The sequence below is a fragment of the Oenanthe melanoleuca genome, chromosome 21 (genome assembly GCF_029582105.1).
Source record: "Oenanthe melanoleuca isolate GR-GAL-2019-014 chromosome 21, OMel1.0, whole genome shotgun sequence".
Lineage (NCBI taxonomy): Eukaryota > Metazoa > Chordata > Aves > Passeriformes > Muscicapidae > Oenanthe > Oenanthe melanoleuca.
Window position 1 is genome coordinate 3702742 of NC_079354.1, and position 16156 is coordinate 3718897.

General features: G+C 64.5%; 2 protein-coding genes across 6 annotated transcripts; both read left to right on the forward strand.

Moving 5' to 3' along the window:
• The first annotated feature begins 2865 nt into the window (after positions 1-2865).
• On the forward strand, positions 2866-11797 carry PLEKHG5 (pleckstrin homology and RhoGEF domain containing G5). 4 transcript variants are annotated; one of them, XM_056508374.1, is made up of 21 exons: positions 2866-2936; positions 4796-4925; positions 5107-5209; positions 5290-5350; positions 5464-5555; positions 5631-5767; positions 5844-5992; positions 7571-7756; positions 7930-8100; positions 8174-8269; positions 8351-8401; positions 8502-8651; positions 8723-8833; positions 8906-9055; positions 9130-9267; positions 9463-9582; positions 9674-9806; positions 9876-9988; positions 10069-10223; positions 10298-11092; positions 11194-11797. In XM_056508374.1, exons 2-21 carry the CDS (start codon positions 4883-4885, stop codon positions 11201-11203), a joined length of 2964 nt encoding a protein of 987 aa, XP_056364349.1. In that variant the 5' UTR covers positions 2866-2936; positions 4796-4882; the 3' UTR covers positions 11204-11797. The 4 variants fall into 4 exon arrangements, with proteins under 4 accessions (XP_056364349.1, XP_056364348.1, XP_056364350.1 ...); XM_056508373.1 differs by lacking the exon at positions 2866-2936 and adding an exon at positions 3432-3501; XM_056508375.1 differs by lacking the exon at positions 2866-2936 and having other exon boundaries at positions 4830-4925; positions 10069-10220.
• A 94-nt stretch (positions 11798-11891) lies between these two features.
• On the forward strand, positions 11892-15926 carry TNFRSF25 (TNF receptor superfamily member 25). 2 transcript variants are annotated; one of them, XM_056508384.1, is made up of 7 exons: positions 11892-12360; positions 13908-14103; positions 14206-14337; positions 14417-14578; positions 14668-14752; positions 14838-14899; positions 14984-15926. In XM_056508384.1, exons 1-7 carry the CDS (start codon positions 12331-12333, stop codon positions 15592-15594), a joined length of 1278 nt encoding a protein of 425 aa, XP_056364359.1. In that variant the 5' UTR covers positions 11892-12330; the 3' UTR covers positions 15595-15926. The 2 variants fall into 2 exon arrangements, with proteins under 2 accessions (XP_056364359.1, XP_056364358.1); XM_056508383.1 differs by having other exon boundaries at positions 13908-14337.
• The last annotated feature ends 230 nt before the right edge of the window (positions 15927-16156 follow it).

Below are 16156 nucleotides of genomic sequence, written 5' to 3' on the forward strand. Positions count from 1 at the left end.
CCCCCGGTTTGGGACATTTTGAGGGAGGGTGCCAGTGCCTGCTGGGGCCCAGAGGTGGATGCTGCAGCCTTGGGAATGGCAAACCTCACTGGCTTCTGGTGCTCCCTGAGGGGAAGAGGGACAACAGGGAGGCTGGGGGCTTTGGAGCATAAACCTCAGTGGAGCATCCCACCAAGAACACTGTTCTGTGATCAGTGGGAAATCTGTTAGCACTTTTAATATTAAGGATGCACTAAATCAAGCTGGATTGATTTTGCAATACACTGGCATCTGTTATTTTGCAGTAGTGATTTATGACTGAGTTTCTGGCAAAGGGTGCCTAGAAGCAACAAAACTCTGAAAAGCACCTGGTGCCTCTGGAAGGAGATGCTGTGGTGAGTTTCAAGGCTGGGACGGTCTTGGCCTGGCAGTTTTGCATGGGGTAGTATCAAGGTGCCATCTTGTCTTTGTGGGGTTTATGCCCTATCTGATGCTTTCTTGGATTAGCAGGAGGAAAATCCCCCTGAAGATTCCTGGTTTTCCCTGTGCAAGCTGGGGGCCCCCGTGTGCCCACGGGTGCAGGGATACAACCGGAGCTCGGGGCGGCGCATTCCTGCCCCCTCAAAAGCCGGGCGGACAGCAGAGCCGCCAAACAGCCCCCTTCTTAATGCTGATTCTTTCCATCACAAGCACGTCTTGTCTCCGTGGCCGAATGTCTTCCATAGACGGTGGAAAGTGAAATTTGTGCAATGTCTGTAGGAGGCTGAAGAAAGGCCCTTTGTGCGCCCCCCGCGCGGGCGCTGGGCAGCCTCCAGCAGCACCCTCGGCCGCCCCGCGGCTCCCGCCGGCGGCGTCAATGCACCGCTTGTCCAGAGACCGGGACCCACTCTTAAAGCCGGAGCTGGTCTCCCCCGGTTAGTCCCACCGGTGGCCCCGTCGGGGCGGGCACGGCTACGGGGGGCCCCCCGGCCGCAGCCCCAGGATGTTTCTGTACTGGAGGAAGCGGGGTGCCTACGAGCTGGAGGCTTTGCCGCCCGGCCTGGCGGGGCTGGAGTACGGGGCAGTGGAGCGCTTCTCCTGGAGCTCCAGCCTGGACGTCAGCGAGGAGCTCGGGGGTAGGTGACTGGGGAACTTTGGGCAACCGGCTGCCCAAAGCCTCCAGCCTGGCAAAGACGGTGAGGGGTTGGGAGAAGCTCCTGGGTGCCGCCGGGATGCCGTGGGAATGCTGCAGGTGCAGCTGGGGAGCGCTCAGCAAACCGCCCGGTGCCACCGCCGCTCCCCCCGGCCCAGGCAGGCGCTTGAAACAGCTTGCTGCTGCTGCTGCTGCTGCTGCCGCTGCCGTGCGCTCTGCCCAAGGACGATCCGGTTTCAAAACTCGCTTGCCGTCACCGGGAACGCCGGGTGTGATAGCACAGCAGGCAGCAGGAGGAGGAGGAGGTGACCGGGCAGGGAGAGGAGCTGATAGGGACAGGATCTCCTCTGCAGCACCCGAAGTGTCTGGTGGGAGCCCGGACACACTCCTGCCTCTGACACAAAGCGGGGCTCCCTGCGAGGAGCTCCCAGCCCGCGTGTCCCAGGTCCTGGTGTACTGCGACCCGCGGGCAGGGTCGGCTTTTGGGAACGGCCCCGCGGCTCTGGCCGTGCCGGCGGCTGCGGCGTGGGGCTGATCCCTGGCACCGCCGGCCACTTCGGCCAGCCTCTAGTTTTTGGTGAGTTTGGAAAACTTTCCCTTGGGTGCATGAAAGAATTTCTTATTTGTTTCCGTTATTATTCCCGATAGGTCAAGTGAAACGGCAGCGGCGGGGGGCGGAGGCCGGCCGGGCCCGGCGGGCGCTGCGGGGCGGCCGTGGGGACAGAGGCCTCATTGTGCTCCTGCCGCGGGGGCAGCGCCCGGCCCCGGCTCCCAGCGCTGCTTCCGAAGGGCGACGAGCTGAGCCCTGCCCGGCCGCTCCTGCACCGTCCAGCACCCTCCATGGTGCCCGGGATCGCGTCCCAAGATGGGAGCTTGAGCAACCAGCACCACTCCGAGTTGCTTCCCCCTCTCCAGGCAGAAGCAGCGTTTTTTTTCAGAGCTGCCTCAAAAGGCAGACTGCTCTATCCCGCAGACTGTGTCTAACCCCGGCCTTGGCCGCGGTCTCGGGTCGGCGTGGATGCTGTTTTTGTTGGCAGGAAAAATGCGGGAGAGGGAAGTGGTGCGGCGGGGAAGTCCCTGTGCCGCTGGGCTGGTATAATAGCCGGGCCACCTGGTAGAGCCGTGCCATTGTGGTAGAGCCGTGCCACTGTGGTAGAGCCATGCCATCTGGCCTCTCCACATCCCCGTCAGTGGCTCCCTGCCCAGCAGGCAGCTTCCCAACGGTGCATCCCCGCCTGCAGCAGGACTGTCCTGCCAGAGGGTGTCTGTACTGCTCGTTTGCCGCTGCGAGCAGCCCGGAGTCTGTTATTTTTAAACGATTAGGTTCGACACATAACAAAAGCCTTCAAAATAGGATTTGTCCCTAAGGCCGATTTAACTGTCAAAGCTTAAAGTGGCTCCTAAGCCCCGTTGGGGGTTGACAGGGCCAGATTCAGTGTTGTTGCTGCAGCCCCAGGCCGTGCCAGCCCCAGAGGAGCGGGGGCAGGTCCGTGAATTATCCTGTACCCTGGGGGGCTGAGCAGGAGGTGCTGGATTTTGTCACTGTGCGTTCCCCCAGCGGGGATTCATGATTGGCGTCTTGGGCATGGGGCTTCATTCCCCTGGATGAGCTGTGGGGCGGGCAGGAGCGGGCTGAGCCCGAGTGCTTTGCCGAACTCTGAAATCCGGGATTCCTGGTGTGGGGCCTCAGCACGGACCCGGAGGGGGCTCACCGCGGCACCCAGGCACTGACCCTACTCTCTCCACAGCCGAGCCGTGCCCAGAAGAGGAGACAGTGCTGCACTGCCAGAATCCGGACTGCGCCGGAGAGAGAAGGGCGGCCAAGGTGAGTCCTGCGGGGTGGGGGCAGCGCCGGGGAGCTGCTGCCTGGGGTCTTGGAGGTGAGAAGGAGCAGCGGACAGCTCTGCCCAACCTGCCGCTCCCTGAAGGGCCCCTGGTCTGCCCTGCGGAGTGTGCATTCCCTGCTGATGTCAGGGTCTTGCTGGCATTTAATGGCACAGCGGCGGTTTACGCGTTTCCCCAAGCTGCCCTGATTTGGGCTAATCCACTACAGCCCGTCAGTCCCCCCGCTAACGTGAAGCCAGGGCGGATTTAGGGTCTCTTTTCTCCTGCCGGCTGCACGGAGCCGGGCCAGACCCCTGCCCTAGCTCTTGGCGTGTCCTCGGGGCTGCAGTGCGGGGCTGCAGGCGGTGTCTCGGCGCAGCAGGCAGGACAGCCCGGAGCACCGGGGGTGTGCCGCGGTGCTCTGTTTGCACGCCGGGCTGGCAGGGCCGGTGCTGCTGGGGCACACGTGGCATTGGGCTGTAGCTGCCCAAGAGTGCAGCTGGGACTGCCGGGAGCGACTGAGGCCACCCCGCCGCTGTCACCAGACCCCTGATGGTGCCTGGCAGGTAGCGTTAGGGAGGGGAGGGGGAGCTGGTCAGGCTCATCCTGCCGTGCCATGGTGCAGGATCACGGTGTGAACCCCCTTGCTTTGTGGGGCACCTGCTGAGGGGCGGCAGAGCTGTCGTGTGCTGGGAGTTGGAATCCCAGTGGGGCTCGGATCAGGAGATGGTCCCTGGAGTGGGCAGAGGGGCTCGACCATCCCTGGCCACTCCCGTGGGAATGAGTCCAGGGATGAGCTGGCTGGACCCGCGGCCATACTCCCACATGCAGGTGTCACGATGGCCACAATGGCAGCAACGCAGTGGCGGGAGAGGAGGAGGGCTGAGGGGTGTCCGGGGGCTGAGGCTGTCTCGAATCCCGGGATAGGACACTCGCGATGGCAGGGGGTGCTGCAGAGGGGCCAGCGGCCCCTCGGAGAGAGCGCGGGTGGTGGGAGCGCGTCAGCTCTGACCTCAGCAGCCCCGGGAGGAAGGAGGGCAGGAAGTGGGGGCGGCTGGAGCTGCACAGGCGCTTCCTCCCCGCAGCAGCGCTGCAGGCAAGCCCGGGCAGGGCTGTGTCCTCCCAGCACCCTCGCACGCCTCCGCGGGCAGGGTGGCGGTGGGAGTCCCACACGGGGGATGCAGCAGGACTTGCTGGCAGTGGCCAGTGGCACCACAGTCCCCAGGAGCGGGGCCAGTAGGAGCCCTAGTGAGACGGGCACTGGTCAGGGAGCACAGGCTTTGCACTGTGCTGGGGGCCTGGCTGGGCGTTTAAAAATAACCTGCTGTGAATGCCTGGAGGGGTTGGGGCCGTGGCCGTGGCCGCACACAATCGGAGGAAACTCGCCGGCTTCGAGCATTGTTTGCCTGCAGACGCTCGCTTCCTCCGTCCTGCCGCGGGGACACGGCTCTCGTCAGCACAAAGGGGCTGTGGGGTGCCAGGGCGGCCTCCGGGGCCGCTGGTGAGGTGCTAGTGCCACGGTGCAGGTGACTGTCCTGCAGCTCCTTGTCCAAACCCCGGCATGTGCAGGTGTCCCAGGGTCTCTGCTCATTGCAGTGGAGCAGGGAGGGGCTCTGTGGTGCAGAAGCCCCCGTGTCATCACCACGTCCTTACAGCACCCACTGACGCATGGCCATGTCCTGGTCATGCTGCTTTCCCTGCGCCCACTCTGGCTTCAGCATTCCCTATGAACAGTGTGCCAGCTGCAGCTGGGGGTAAGAGAGGGGACCCTGCTGCTCGTGGTGCTCGCCATCCTTCCTGCCAGCGCGCCACAGCCGGCAGCCCCGGGCAGGCGCTGCCTGATGGACTCTGTGCCCGCAGGAATGCCACCACGCAGAGTGCCGGCAGCTGAGCCGCAGCGGCCCCCTCAGCCTGTGTGAGCTCTGCGACGGCCGCCTCCATGGCGCCATGCACTTCGATGGCCACATCCGCTTCGACCTGCCCCCGCAAGGTGAGCCGGGCCGGGCTGCGGCACCGCTGCTCCCGCGGCTCCGCGGCAGAGGTGCGGCGCAGGGATGGGAGCGATGGAAAGCACTTGGAGCTGGTGCGACTCAGGGATGGGAGTGGGATGCAGTGGGAGCCAGCACGGGGCTGGGGGAGCTGTCACAACCCAGCTCGGTGCCCGTCTGCAGGCTCCATCCTGGCCCGCAACATGTCGACACGTTCGTGCCCTCCGCGCACCAGCCCTGCCTCTGATGTGGAGGAGGAGGAGGAGTGTCCAACAGAGAGCAGAGGGTGAGCCCCTAGCCCTGCACAGCCCGTGTGCAGCCGCAGCCCGTGGCATCCCTGTCACCCTGCCCTCCCTGTACCCGCAGGGAACGCAGGAGCTCAGCGCTGAAGCTGCCCAAGAAGAAGGCTTGGCGCAGGCACACGGACGTAAGGCACCGGCTCCTCTCCTTGGGGAACTCAGCAGGGCAGCAGGATGGCCCTGGTGGGAGGGAGGGAGGGAGGGAGAGACCCCTGGGCAAGCAACTGCCACCTGCCCCCAGGACCCCAGCAAGGAGTGTTTCACCTTGAAGTTTGACCTCAGCATCGACATCGAGGCAGAGATCGTGCCAGCTGTGAAGAAGAAGTCACTGGGGTGAGTCTGCTGGGGACAGACAAGGTACAATGTGGGGACAGATGCATAGACGAATGTGGTGCTCATGCCCTGCAGGGAAGTGCTGCTGCCAGTCTTCGAGAGGAAGGCGATTGAGCTGAGCAAAGTGGACATCTACCTGGACCAGTCCCACACGCCTCTGTCCCTGCAGTTCGAGGCGTATCGCTTCGGGGGACACTACCTGCGGGTCAAAGGTGCTGCAGGGGCCCGGGGGGAGGCTTGGCTGCTCCAAACTTTCCAGAGGACACTGACAAGCTGGTGCTTCCACAGCCAAGCCTGGGGATGAGCTGAAGGTGGAGCAGGCAGTGCGAGATGCCAGGTCAGCCAGCCTGCCCATCCTGCACCCTGCCAGCAGTGCTGCATTCCTTGGGCCAGTGCTGGAGCCACTGCCAGGACGCCGGGAGGGCAGTGAGAGCCTGGTGAGTGCCAGTGCTAGCTCTGGGGAGGAAGGAATTTGGGATGGCATGACAGCATGTGTGATTCCCCCATAGCCATTCTTTCCGAAGATGATTCATGGGTCAGCAGCATGGTGTCTTCTCCATGGCCTTGTGTGGGGTGGGCTGGAGATCCCCCTGGAGTTCCCAAGACCCACTTTTTCTCCTGGCTGTGCCGTGCTGGCTGTGCTGTGTTGTGCTGTGCTGGCTACACCACAGTAGTGTAGCAGCTCAAGCAGTAGCACCAGCCCTTTGGTTCTGCCAGGAACAGGCTGGCACCAAAGTAAAGGCAAACAGGAGCCCTGGGGGCCCCAGTGGTGGTTGCTGCTCGGTGCCACCCCGCCCCTGGGACTTGTCCTGGCCCCAGGACTCGCCCTGGCCACTGGCCCTCCTCTCACTGTGGCGCCTGGCAGCTGCTGAGCACAGCAGCTCTGTCCTGCCCCATGGACCCTGGCCCCAGATAAGGCGTGGGACTGGGCTGGGTGTCACTCCCATGGGAGCAGGGTGCCAGGCCCACAGGGAGCAGCTCTGTAGGATCTGGCCAGGGGAACACGGTGCTCAGTCCTGTGCCAGCAGGGCCTGAGGGTGGCAAACTGGCTGCATGGCCAGGGCTAGTGTCTACCCGTGTCCAGCACTATAATGCCTGGCTGCAGGACCGGCAAGGCACTAGCAGGGCCAGGGGTCAAGCGGGCAACCAGCCACCTCTGTGGAGGTCTCGATCCCAACCCCCTTCCTGGGGACAGGCGGGTCCCAAGTGGCACCGAGGCGATGGGGCTGGTGGCAGCCGGGGCACCTGGAGAAGTGACAGCACAGTGAGTAATGGGGAGGGTGCACGGAGCAGCTCTTCCCGCCCGGGTCTGAGGACGTGGCAGGGTGTGGGGCCGTGCTGGCGGCGGTGGCAGCAGCATGCGGCTTCCCGGGGCAGGGAGCCCCGAGCCTGTTGCATTTTGTGGCACGGTGAGGAGATGGCAGCGGCCACATCCCGGCACGGCCCGGAGACACACAGGGAGCAGCCGGTACAGCGGTGCCCGGGGCGGCGGGAGCCTCTTGGCCGTGACCCAGCTCTCGCGACCAGCCGGGGGGCTTTGATCTCCGCCGGTGAATTGTTCAGCTCTGGTAGCTTATCTGCCGAGGAGGGAAATTAGGTTTTCGGCGCTGGCCCCACCTCCTTTTGTTTCGGAGGAGATCGGCCACAGCCTGCCCGGCCCCGGCTCTGTGGTCCGAGCCGGGAGTGCGGCTGGACGGGCGGCTCGGCCGGGTGCTGCGACCCTCGGGATGCCCTGAGCCCCCGCGCTGCAGGCACCGCTTGTCCATGGCCGGCCGGGCTTGGCCAGGTAGCACCCGGGGTCCTGCACCCCCGGGGCTCTGCACCCCCGGGATGCAGGTAGGCAGGTCAGTGCGGGCAGGGGAGCATGGCCGGGGGACCCCACTGCCCGGTGCTGCCATCTGCGTGTCTGTCTGTCCCACTGGTGCTCGAGGTCAGCCAGGCTGCTGTCCCCATCCAAGTGCCATGGCCGCAGTGCTGGGCACTGACCCTGGGGACACTGGCTGTCCCCACTGCAGGCTACGGGACGGCGAAGGAAGAACATAACAGAGTTCCTGGGGGACACCAGCATCCCCAGCCCTGAGCCAGCCCTGCACGGCAGCAGCTCTCTGCCCAGCAATGGCACTGACACCTGGAAGAATCGCGCTGCCAGCCGCTTCAGCGGCTTCTTCGGCTCCGGGACCAATACGGGCTCCTTCGTGCGGGTATGTGGGGAGACGGTGTGGGGAGAGGGTGTGGGAACTACCTGTGGCTATGCTGGGGAGCTGGGATGGGTCCCCCTGGGCTCGAGACCCTAGTTCCACACGCTGGGTGAGGTGGTCCATGGCACATGGCCACTGGCCCCTGCCAAGCCACTCTGTCCCCCGCTTTTGGCCAGGAGACTGAGAAGCTGGAGCAGCTGGTGAACAGGCTGCACGCCTACAGCACCTTTGGGCTGCCCAAGCTGCCGCCCCAGCTCCGCTTTGACCGTGACTCCTGGGAGGAGGATGGGGACGATGCCGGGCTGACACTGGAGGACAGCTGGCAGCAGATCATCCAGGGCACAGAGGTAAGGACAGGGCCCGGGGAGTCTCAGGGGCCCTGCCCAGGGCCCAGCACAGCACTGACACTCGGTCTGGCAGGTCCTGTCGCGCCGGCAGTGCCACCAGCAGGAAGCCATCTGGGAGCTGCTGCACACAGAGGCCACCTACATCCGGAACCTCAAAGTCATCACTGATGTGAGTGTTGGCAGCTACTGCACTGTGCTGGGGCTGGGGACTGTGGCTGCAGCTCACCAACTCCCCACTCTCTCCCCACAGCTCTTTCTTTCCTGCCTGGTGAACCTGCAGGAGTCAGGGCTGCTCTCTGAGGTGAGTGGAGGGGGCTGCAGGGGGCAGGGTGTTGAGGGATGGGTCCTCAGCCTTGCCACACTGCAGGGCAGAGGTGCCATTCCCCACCTCACCCCCACAGGTGGATGCTGAGCGGCTCTTCAGCAACATTGGGGAGATCATCCGGCTGCACTGCAAGCTGTGGCGCAGTGTCATGGCCTCAGTGCTGGCCAAGGCACGACGGACTGGGGCACTGCTTGACCCCACTGACTTCCTTGATGCCTTCAAGATGGTGAGTGCCATGCCACGGTGGGTAGCCAGGCCATGCCATGTGCTGCATGGTGACCTTCTTATGTCCCCCAGTTCGGGTCCCTCTTCAAGCCCTATGTGCGGTACTGCATGGAGGAGGAGGGCTGCATGGAGTACATGCGGGCACTGCTGCGGGACAGCGAGCTCTTCCGCACCTACGTGACGGTAACGGGAGGGTGGGACCGGGCCTGGAGCTGGGGCTGGGGCGGTGCTGGTGCTAATGCCTGTGTGCCACAGTGGGCCGAGAAGCAGGAGCAGTGCAGCCGCCTGAAGCTGAGTGACATGCTGGTGAAACCTCACCAGCGCCTCACCAAATACCCGCTGCTCCTCAAGTCTATCCTGAAAAAGACAGATGAACCACGTGCCCGTGAAGCCATCACCACCATGGTAAGGGATCGGGGTAGGGGACAGCAGGGTCGGTGGCCCCTGGCCCCTCAAACCCACTGCCACTCCTGGCACAGATCAGCTCTGTGGAGCGCTTCATCAACGATGTCAACTCGCGGATGCGCCAGCGGCAGGAGCGGCAGCGCCTGGACGCCATTCTCAGCCGGATCGATGCCTACGAGGTGGTGGAGGGCAGCACAGATGAGGTGGACAAGGTAGGCTGGACATGGCAGAGCTGCCATCTCATGCTATGCCATGCCACTCAATGCCAAACTCTGCCACACTGCTCTGCCACCCTGCTGTGCCGCCCTATGCCACTTCATGCCAAGCCACCCCACGCTATGTCATGCCATGCTGCCTCTGCCATGTTACCCCATGCACCCCATGCTGACACTGGGGGCTTCTGGCAGCTGCTAAAGGAGTTCCTGCGGCTGGACCTGACTGCCCCCATCCCCGGCACCTCCCCGGAGGACACCCGGCAGCTCCTCCTCGAGGGCAGCCTGAGGATGCGGGAAGGTAAAGACAGCAAGGTGAGACTGCAGGGGACAGGGAGGTCTTGGCTCCAGCCCCTGCCTACCCGCCCTCACTCTCTGCACTGATGGGCCCTACTCTCACCCTCAGATGGACGTCTACTGCTTCCTCTTCACTGACCTCTTCCTCATCACCAAACCCTTCAAGAAGGCTGAGCGCACCAAGGTGATCCGGCAGCCCTTGCTGGTGGACAGAGTAGTTTGCCGGGAGCTCAGAGACCCAGGTGAGAGCACTGGGTATAAGGGGGACTACAGGAAGGCCCCTGGACACTGCTGACAGCCCCTGCCCACAGGCTCCTTCCTCCTCATCTACCTGAACGAGCTGGGGAGTGCTGTGGCTGCCTACACCTTCCAGACCAGTGGGCAGTTGTGCCGCAGCTGGGTTGAGGCAGTGCGCAATGCCCAGGTGAGGGCACATGGGTGGGTGGGGGACCCGTGGGTACCCTGTGCACACCCCATTCCTCACTGATGGCTCCCCCTTCCCAGAACCTGCTGCAGCGGCTGCGGCAGCGCCGGCGCATGGAGGAGCACGAGGAGGAGGACGAGGAGGATGAGGAGGATGATGGTGAGAGTGGCACCTCAGCTGCCAGTTCACCTACCATCCTGCACCACAGCAGCGCCAGCCCGGACTCACAGAAGTGGTAGGGAGCAAGAGGGGGGGACCTGCACACCCCCAACCTGGCTCAGACCCCTCATCACCTTCTTGCATCCACAGCCCGTCCGACGGCTCCACTGAGACGCTTGCCATGGCAGCAGCAGACGGTGGCGATGAGCTCTCCTCCCCAGACTGGGACGCAGGGCCCTTCAGCTCAACCTCGGATGGCTCCTCCATCAGCACCAGCACCTCCATCGGCACCGGCACCTCTGCTGAGACCCCCACCTCCGCCGAGACCCCCACCCAGGAGCTGCCTGCAGGCGCCCTGCCTGTTCCCCTGCCCCATGGCGTGGCCTCCCCAGACAGTGGCTGCCGCTCGTCCTCCATCGACAGCGCCTATGGCACGCTCTCACCTGCCTCTCTGCGGGACTTCGGCCAGCAGCAACAGGGGACACCTGAGGAGGGGCAGGAGCCCTCCCCGGCCCCTCCGGCTCCACGGCCTGCCTCGCCCCGGCTGCGCCGCCGGATGCCCGTGCAGCTCCTGCCTTGTCCGGCCAGGGTGCTTAAGTCCAAGTCAGAGGCCAGCTTGCCCCGACTCCTGTCCCCCACTTCCCCAGGCCCCCTAAGCCAAAGCCGCAGCCTCTCTGACCTCTGTGCTGGTTCCCCCCGGACTGGCCAAGACCCTGCACCTCTGGCTGTTCCCGGCAGCAGCGGCAGCTCCACATCAGAGCTCTCAGAGCCAGAGGAGCTGGTGGAGAGCCCAGCATCCGTCCCAGGGGAGCTCAGGCGTGACCTCCAACCTCCCGCCCGCCGAACCCTCTCGGACCCACAGTCGACACAGCACCGCAAGCTGACACTGGCGCAGCTGTACCGGATCCGGACCACGCTGCTGCTGAACTCCACACTGACTGCCTCGTAAGCTGCCTGCTCCTGGGGGATGCCCCAGCCCTTCCAGGGGCTTCCCAGGGACTGAGTTCCAGTGCTGAAGGCATCTGTCCCCACTTTGTGTCTTGCAGGGAGGTCTGAGAATCGCTGGCGTGGAAAAGGACAGATGCATGGATGTACCAAGGAGCTTCTCCTGCTTCTAACCTTAGCGTAATGCCAGGGCTGGGCAGAGCAGGCACTGGGATGCCACGCTGGTGGGGACATGGATGGGGATGCAGATCAGTCCCCTTGATGAGGATGTGTCCTGGGCATGGCAGTGCAGGGCTGGACATGGCACGTGGCTTGTGCTGAACCCCCTGTCCACAGACATGAGAGCTGTTGGGCAGGGGGCCCTGGGGCTGTGGGGGGCTGTGGGAGACTGTGGGTCAGCTCCTGCAGGCAAGGAAGGGATGATGATGTCGGCAGTGGTGAGTGGAGAAGGTGCTGAGAGGGACGTGGTGCTGGTGGCACGGTGCTGTGGACAGTGCAGGGAGGAGGCTGGGGCTGGTGGCAGGAGAGGATGGCGCAGGGCTGAGGCAGGTTTGCCCTGTGGGGTGGCAGTGGATGGCAGCACCTGGGACCGGAGTGCGGGAGCCACGGTGGGACATGCGCGGAGGCAAGAGCTCCGGCTGCCCCCCCAAGCTAAGCTGCACTCCACGTCCCAGCTGAACAATAAAACCAGCTGGTGCACGCTCATGTCTGCCTCGCCTTTCCTTTGGCTTCAGCGGCCCCCAAGGCTGGGCATCGCCTGGGTGGCTGCAGTGAGCTGAGGGAGCCCCCCCAAAACAGAGAAGGGGCCAGTTCCAGCCTCCCGTTCTGGATCTCGGGGTGGGGATGGAGCCCTGGGGTGGGGGTCAGCACTGCTCCCCACATACTTTGCGTCCCCCCGTCACCCCCGCGGCCGTGGGTCCGCACCAACGAGCAAGGGAGGGCGGTGGCCGGGTCCGAGGCGAGGCAGGGCAGGTTCCTCCCGCGCCTAGCACTCCCGTCATGTGGTTTCGTACCCCCTGGACTCATTTCCAAAAAAGCATTTCCTCCTGCTGCGGTTGGGCGTAAAAGCCTGCCTGGGGAGGGTTGGCGCTCACTCGCCACGCGTCGCGTGCTGCTGACGGCAGCCATGGGGTGCCGGGGCACCCTGCCCGGGCACTGAGCTGCCCCGACACCCCACTGCATCTGCTGGCCCGCTCCCCTCACTGCCCCGGCATGACCCAGCCGCATCGGCCACAAGGATGAAGTGTTGCTGCCCTGGGGTGGCTTGGGTGAGTGCGGTGGAGTGGGGGTTCCCAAGGATCCTTGGCACCAATCGTGGGGTGTCCCACGGCTGTGGCCGTAATGGGTCTGGACGAGGGATGGAGGGAGGGAGATGGATTAACTCCAGTGCCAAGCGCGCCATAACCTCTCACCCCTCTGGCTAACAGCTGGGGCTGGGCTCTGCTGCACCAAAACATTCACGGTGTAGCTTGACCACGGGGCCACAGGCCGTAGAGAGACAGACAGGATGCGGAATGCCGTGGGCAGCGTGGGGTCAGTCACGGGGCTGCAGGCAGGGCAGTGCCGCGGGGAGTGGCTACGCCGACAGCCTGCGGGCCGCTGCCTTCGGGGCTAGCAGGGCACACGGGTGGCGGCCCCGGCACACGGGCACCGGCAGCTGCGTTCCGGGCGGGAGAGGCGCTGGCACGGCACAAGCGGCGGGGGCTCTCCCCACCGAGCAGCCAGCCCCGTGCCCAGCACTCTCCTGTGCACCGGGCACCTGCTCTCCGCGCCGGGCAGGGGCCGCTGCCCGTCTGCAGGCGGGGTGCGCGGGCAGGGCCCCGCTGCGGGACGGTCGTGCCTCAGCGGTGACTCAGATGTGCCGCTGGCAGCCGGGACTGCGGCAGCCGCCCGGATCTGCCGGCAGCGCTCTGCGAGCGGGGCGGCCCGGTGCGGTTTCCAGTCTGTCGGTGGTGGCGGGTTTAGTAGAAAATGATTCAACTGCCGTAATCGGGGCCATCACGGCTGGGAAATCCAGCCCCCAGCGAGGAATCCCCTGGCTCCCTGCCCACACTGTCAGTGCCACGGTCCTCTCAGCCCCCGGCCCAGCCTGTGGAAGGGGTGTCGGCGTGGGTAGTGCTCGCTGCACCCACCGGGGCTTCCAGGGGAGCGGGGCTGCCCTGCGGACGGCACCTGGTACCCCGCGGGGGAGCAGTGACCTACTTTGGGACGCGCGTAACGAGGCGCGATAGCATCGGGGAGAGCGTGAGCCAGGCACGGCTTCCTTTCGGGGAGGAAATCACCTCCTCTGTGAGGGAGATAAACCCCAGGAAAGTCAAAACTGGTAGCATTAACCCCTGAGTACCCGGCTACCTCTCTGAGCTGGCCATCTCTGGCAGCACCAGCAGTCTGTGTATCTAACTCATTCGTCCCCATATGCTGGGATATGGCAGGGGTCCTGTTGGTACAGGCGGTCGAGCATTTCAGTGCCGCTCCCCAGCCAGCCTGGCAGCACCATCTGCAGAGCACACGGGGGCACAGGCTGCGGCACAGTGGCCCCACAGTGCCAGCAGGAAGTTGCTTGCTCGTGTACTGCGGGGAAAGCTGAGCACAGGGGCTGCCGCGGGGCATTCCCAGCCCTGGGGCAGCACACCCACGAGGCTTTGGGGCAGAGGGCCGCGGCTCCAGCCGTTCGGCCCTGTGCAGGCACCGGTTTCCACGCAGTTCCAGGTATGGCTCTGTCTCCGGTAGCCCAGCATGAGCTGGTGTGATCCCCGAGTGCACGGCTCCTGGAACAACCCGGCTGCCTGCAGCCCTGCTCTCTCCCTGCTTGCAGGTAACCTTGGCAGCGCTGTGGCTGGCCGCCAGCGAATCGCAGCCCCCAGGGTGGCGGGACCGCGCCGTGCCGCAAAGGCAGCCAGTCCTTGTGCAGCCACTCCTCCGCCTGCGGAGACATGCCATCCCCTCCCGGTGCCCCGCCGGCACGAACTGGGTCGAGACTGCTCGGCATTGCTGCCTTCCATGTCCCGCAGGTGAGCGCTGCCCAGTCCGTGTGGCATGGCACAGCACACCATGGCACAGCAGGGGCATTGCTCCAGGTGGCCGTGCTCCCTGTCACCCCGCTGTCCCTGCAGGGACATTCCTGTCCAAGCCCTGCACAGTCCCTGAGACTCTCGGCGCGTGCAGCCCCTGTCCCGCCGGCACCTTCAGCACCCAGCCCAACACCTTCAGCAAGTGCCAGGCTTGCTCCGAGTGTGACCAACACGGTGAGCTGCACCACACCACATAACACCGTGCTGTGCTATGCAGCGCGGTGCCAGGCTGCTCACCACCTGCTTTCTGCAGCGTTCCAGAGTGTGCTGAGCAACTGCTCGGCCACCAGCAACGTCCAATGTGGCTGTGAGCCCGGCCACTTCCGTGACTGCACTTACCCGCGCTCATTCGCCTGCAGCGATTTCTCTTGCCAAAAATGCCAGCTCTGCACTGGACGCCTCATCCAGCGACCCTGTGAGTGCTGCCAGCTGCCCCACGGCACAACCTGTCAGCTGTGCCACCTCTGACTGTGCCACCCTGCCTCATGCCCACCCTCTCCCCAGGCTCGGCGATGCAGGACACACTTTGTGACAGCAGCTGCAAGCCTGACTTCTACAGAGATGGTGATGAGTGCCGGCCATGCCACAAGTAAGCATTGACCCTCCAGCTAGGAATGCATGTGGGGCCCATGGCATGGCACAGCATGGCACTTATAGGTCCCATCTCCTTGCAGGAGCACACAGGACACATGTGGCAAAGAGTGCCAGCAAGTGTGTGGCAGCAACAACGACCAAGGTATGGGGACAGTGGGGCCAGGGTCGGTGGTGTGCAGTCACCATGCTGGCCAGCTGATGGGAATGCTCCTGCTCCTCCTTTCAGGTTCAGGTCTGGAATACATCCTGCTGGGACTCACCGGGCCTCTCTTCCTGGGTGCCCTTGCCATTTACCACAAGAGGAAGAGGCTCTGGCATGGTGCCCTGGCAGGTGGTCCCCTCCCCTCAGCACAGGCCACCACCTCAATGGCCGGGGCTGCAGCCACATCGTGGTGCCAGTTCAATGGCCGGAGGTGGGACAACCTGTGCTTTACCCAGCCATGCTCCCCACAGGGTACAGAGCGTGCCACTGGCACAGCAAAGCAGAGCCCCAACCACCAGGCCTTGCTGTATGAGCAGCCCAGTGATGAAGGGGAGCCCTCTGCACCCCCAGAGCCCCGCGGTGCCCTGCTGCAGGGCAGCCAGCTCTACGCTGTCATCGATGTGGTGCCAGTACGGCGCTGGAAGGAGTTCATGCGGATGCTGGAACTGCGGGAAGCAGAGATTGAGCTGGTGGAGCTGGAGGTGGCGCACATCCGCGACCAGCAGTACGAGATGCTGAAGCGCTGGTGCCAGCAGACCAGTGCCACACTGGACCATGTCTTTGCTGCCCTGGAGCGCATGGAGCTGGCTGGCTGTGCCGAGGCACTGCGCCAGAGTCTGCTTGTGGGACCCTAATCTCCAGCGCCAGCACCCTGGCACAGGGAGGTCCCAACACTTCCACATCTCACTGGGCACCTCATCCCAGCCATACCCCTAAGTATTGTTACTTATGCCGTGTAGACATTTTATGTCAGTTTTATGTCCCCTTCCCACCTGCCTGTCCCCTCTATTTATGTCGCCCTGCTCCCAGGGCCGGGGAGGACCCCATGCCTCAGCACGTCGGCTGCCCAGCCACTCGCGGGACGAGCGGGCACCGAGTCCACCGCAAACCCATGGGATAGTTCTCAAGGCTGCCCGCTGCTGGGCACTCCTTCCCCCTCCCCAATAAATGGTGTGTTCTCCACCCACCAGCCCTGGCACTTCTTCTCAAGCTGCGTCAGCCGGGCACCATGGCACTGCTGGCCTCAGGACCACCACTGGTGATGTGGCCACCACAGGTGACAGGCAGTGTGGGTGCTGGCAGAGATGCAGGTGTGCGGGTGTTGGGGGCGATTGTGGTGATGTTGTGAGGGGGGCAACGCTGTGGGCGAGCACGGTGTGGGCAGGGGATGGTGTGGACAGCCCCAGGAAGGCGCGG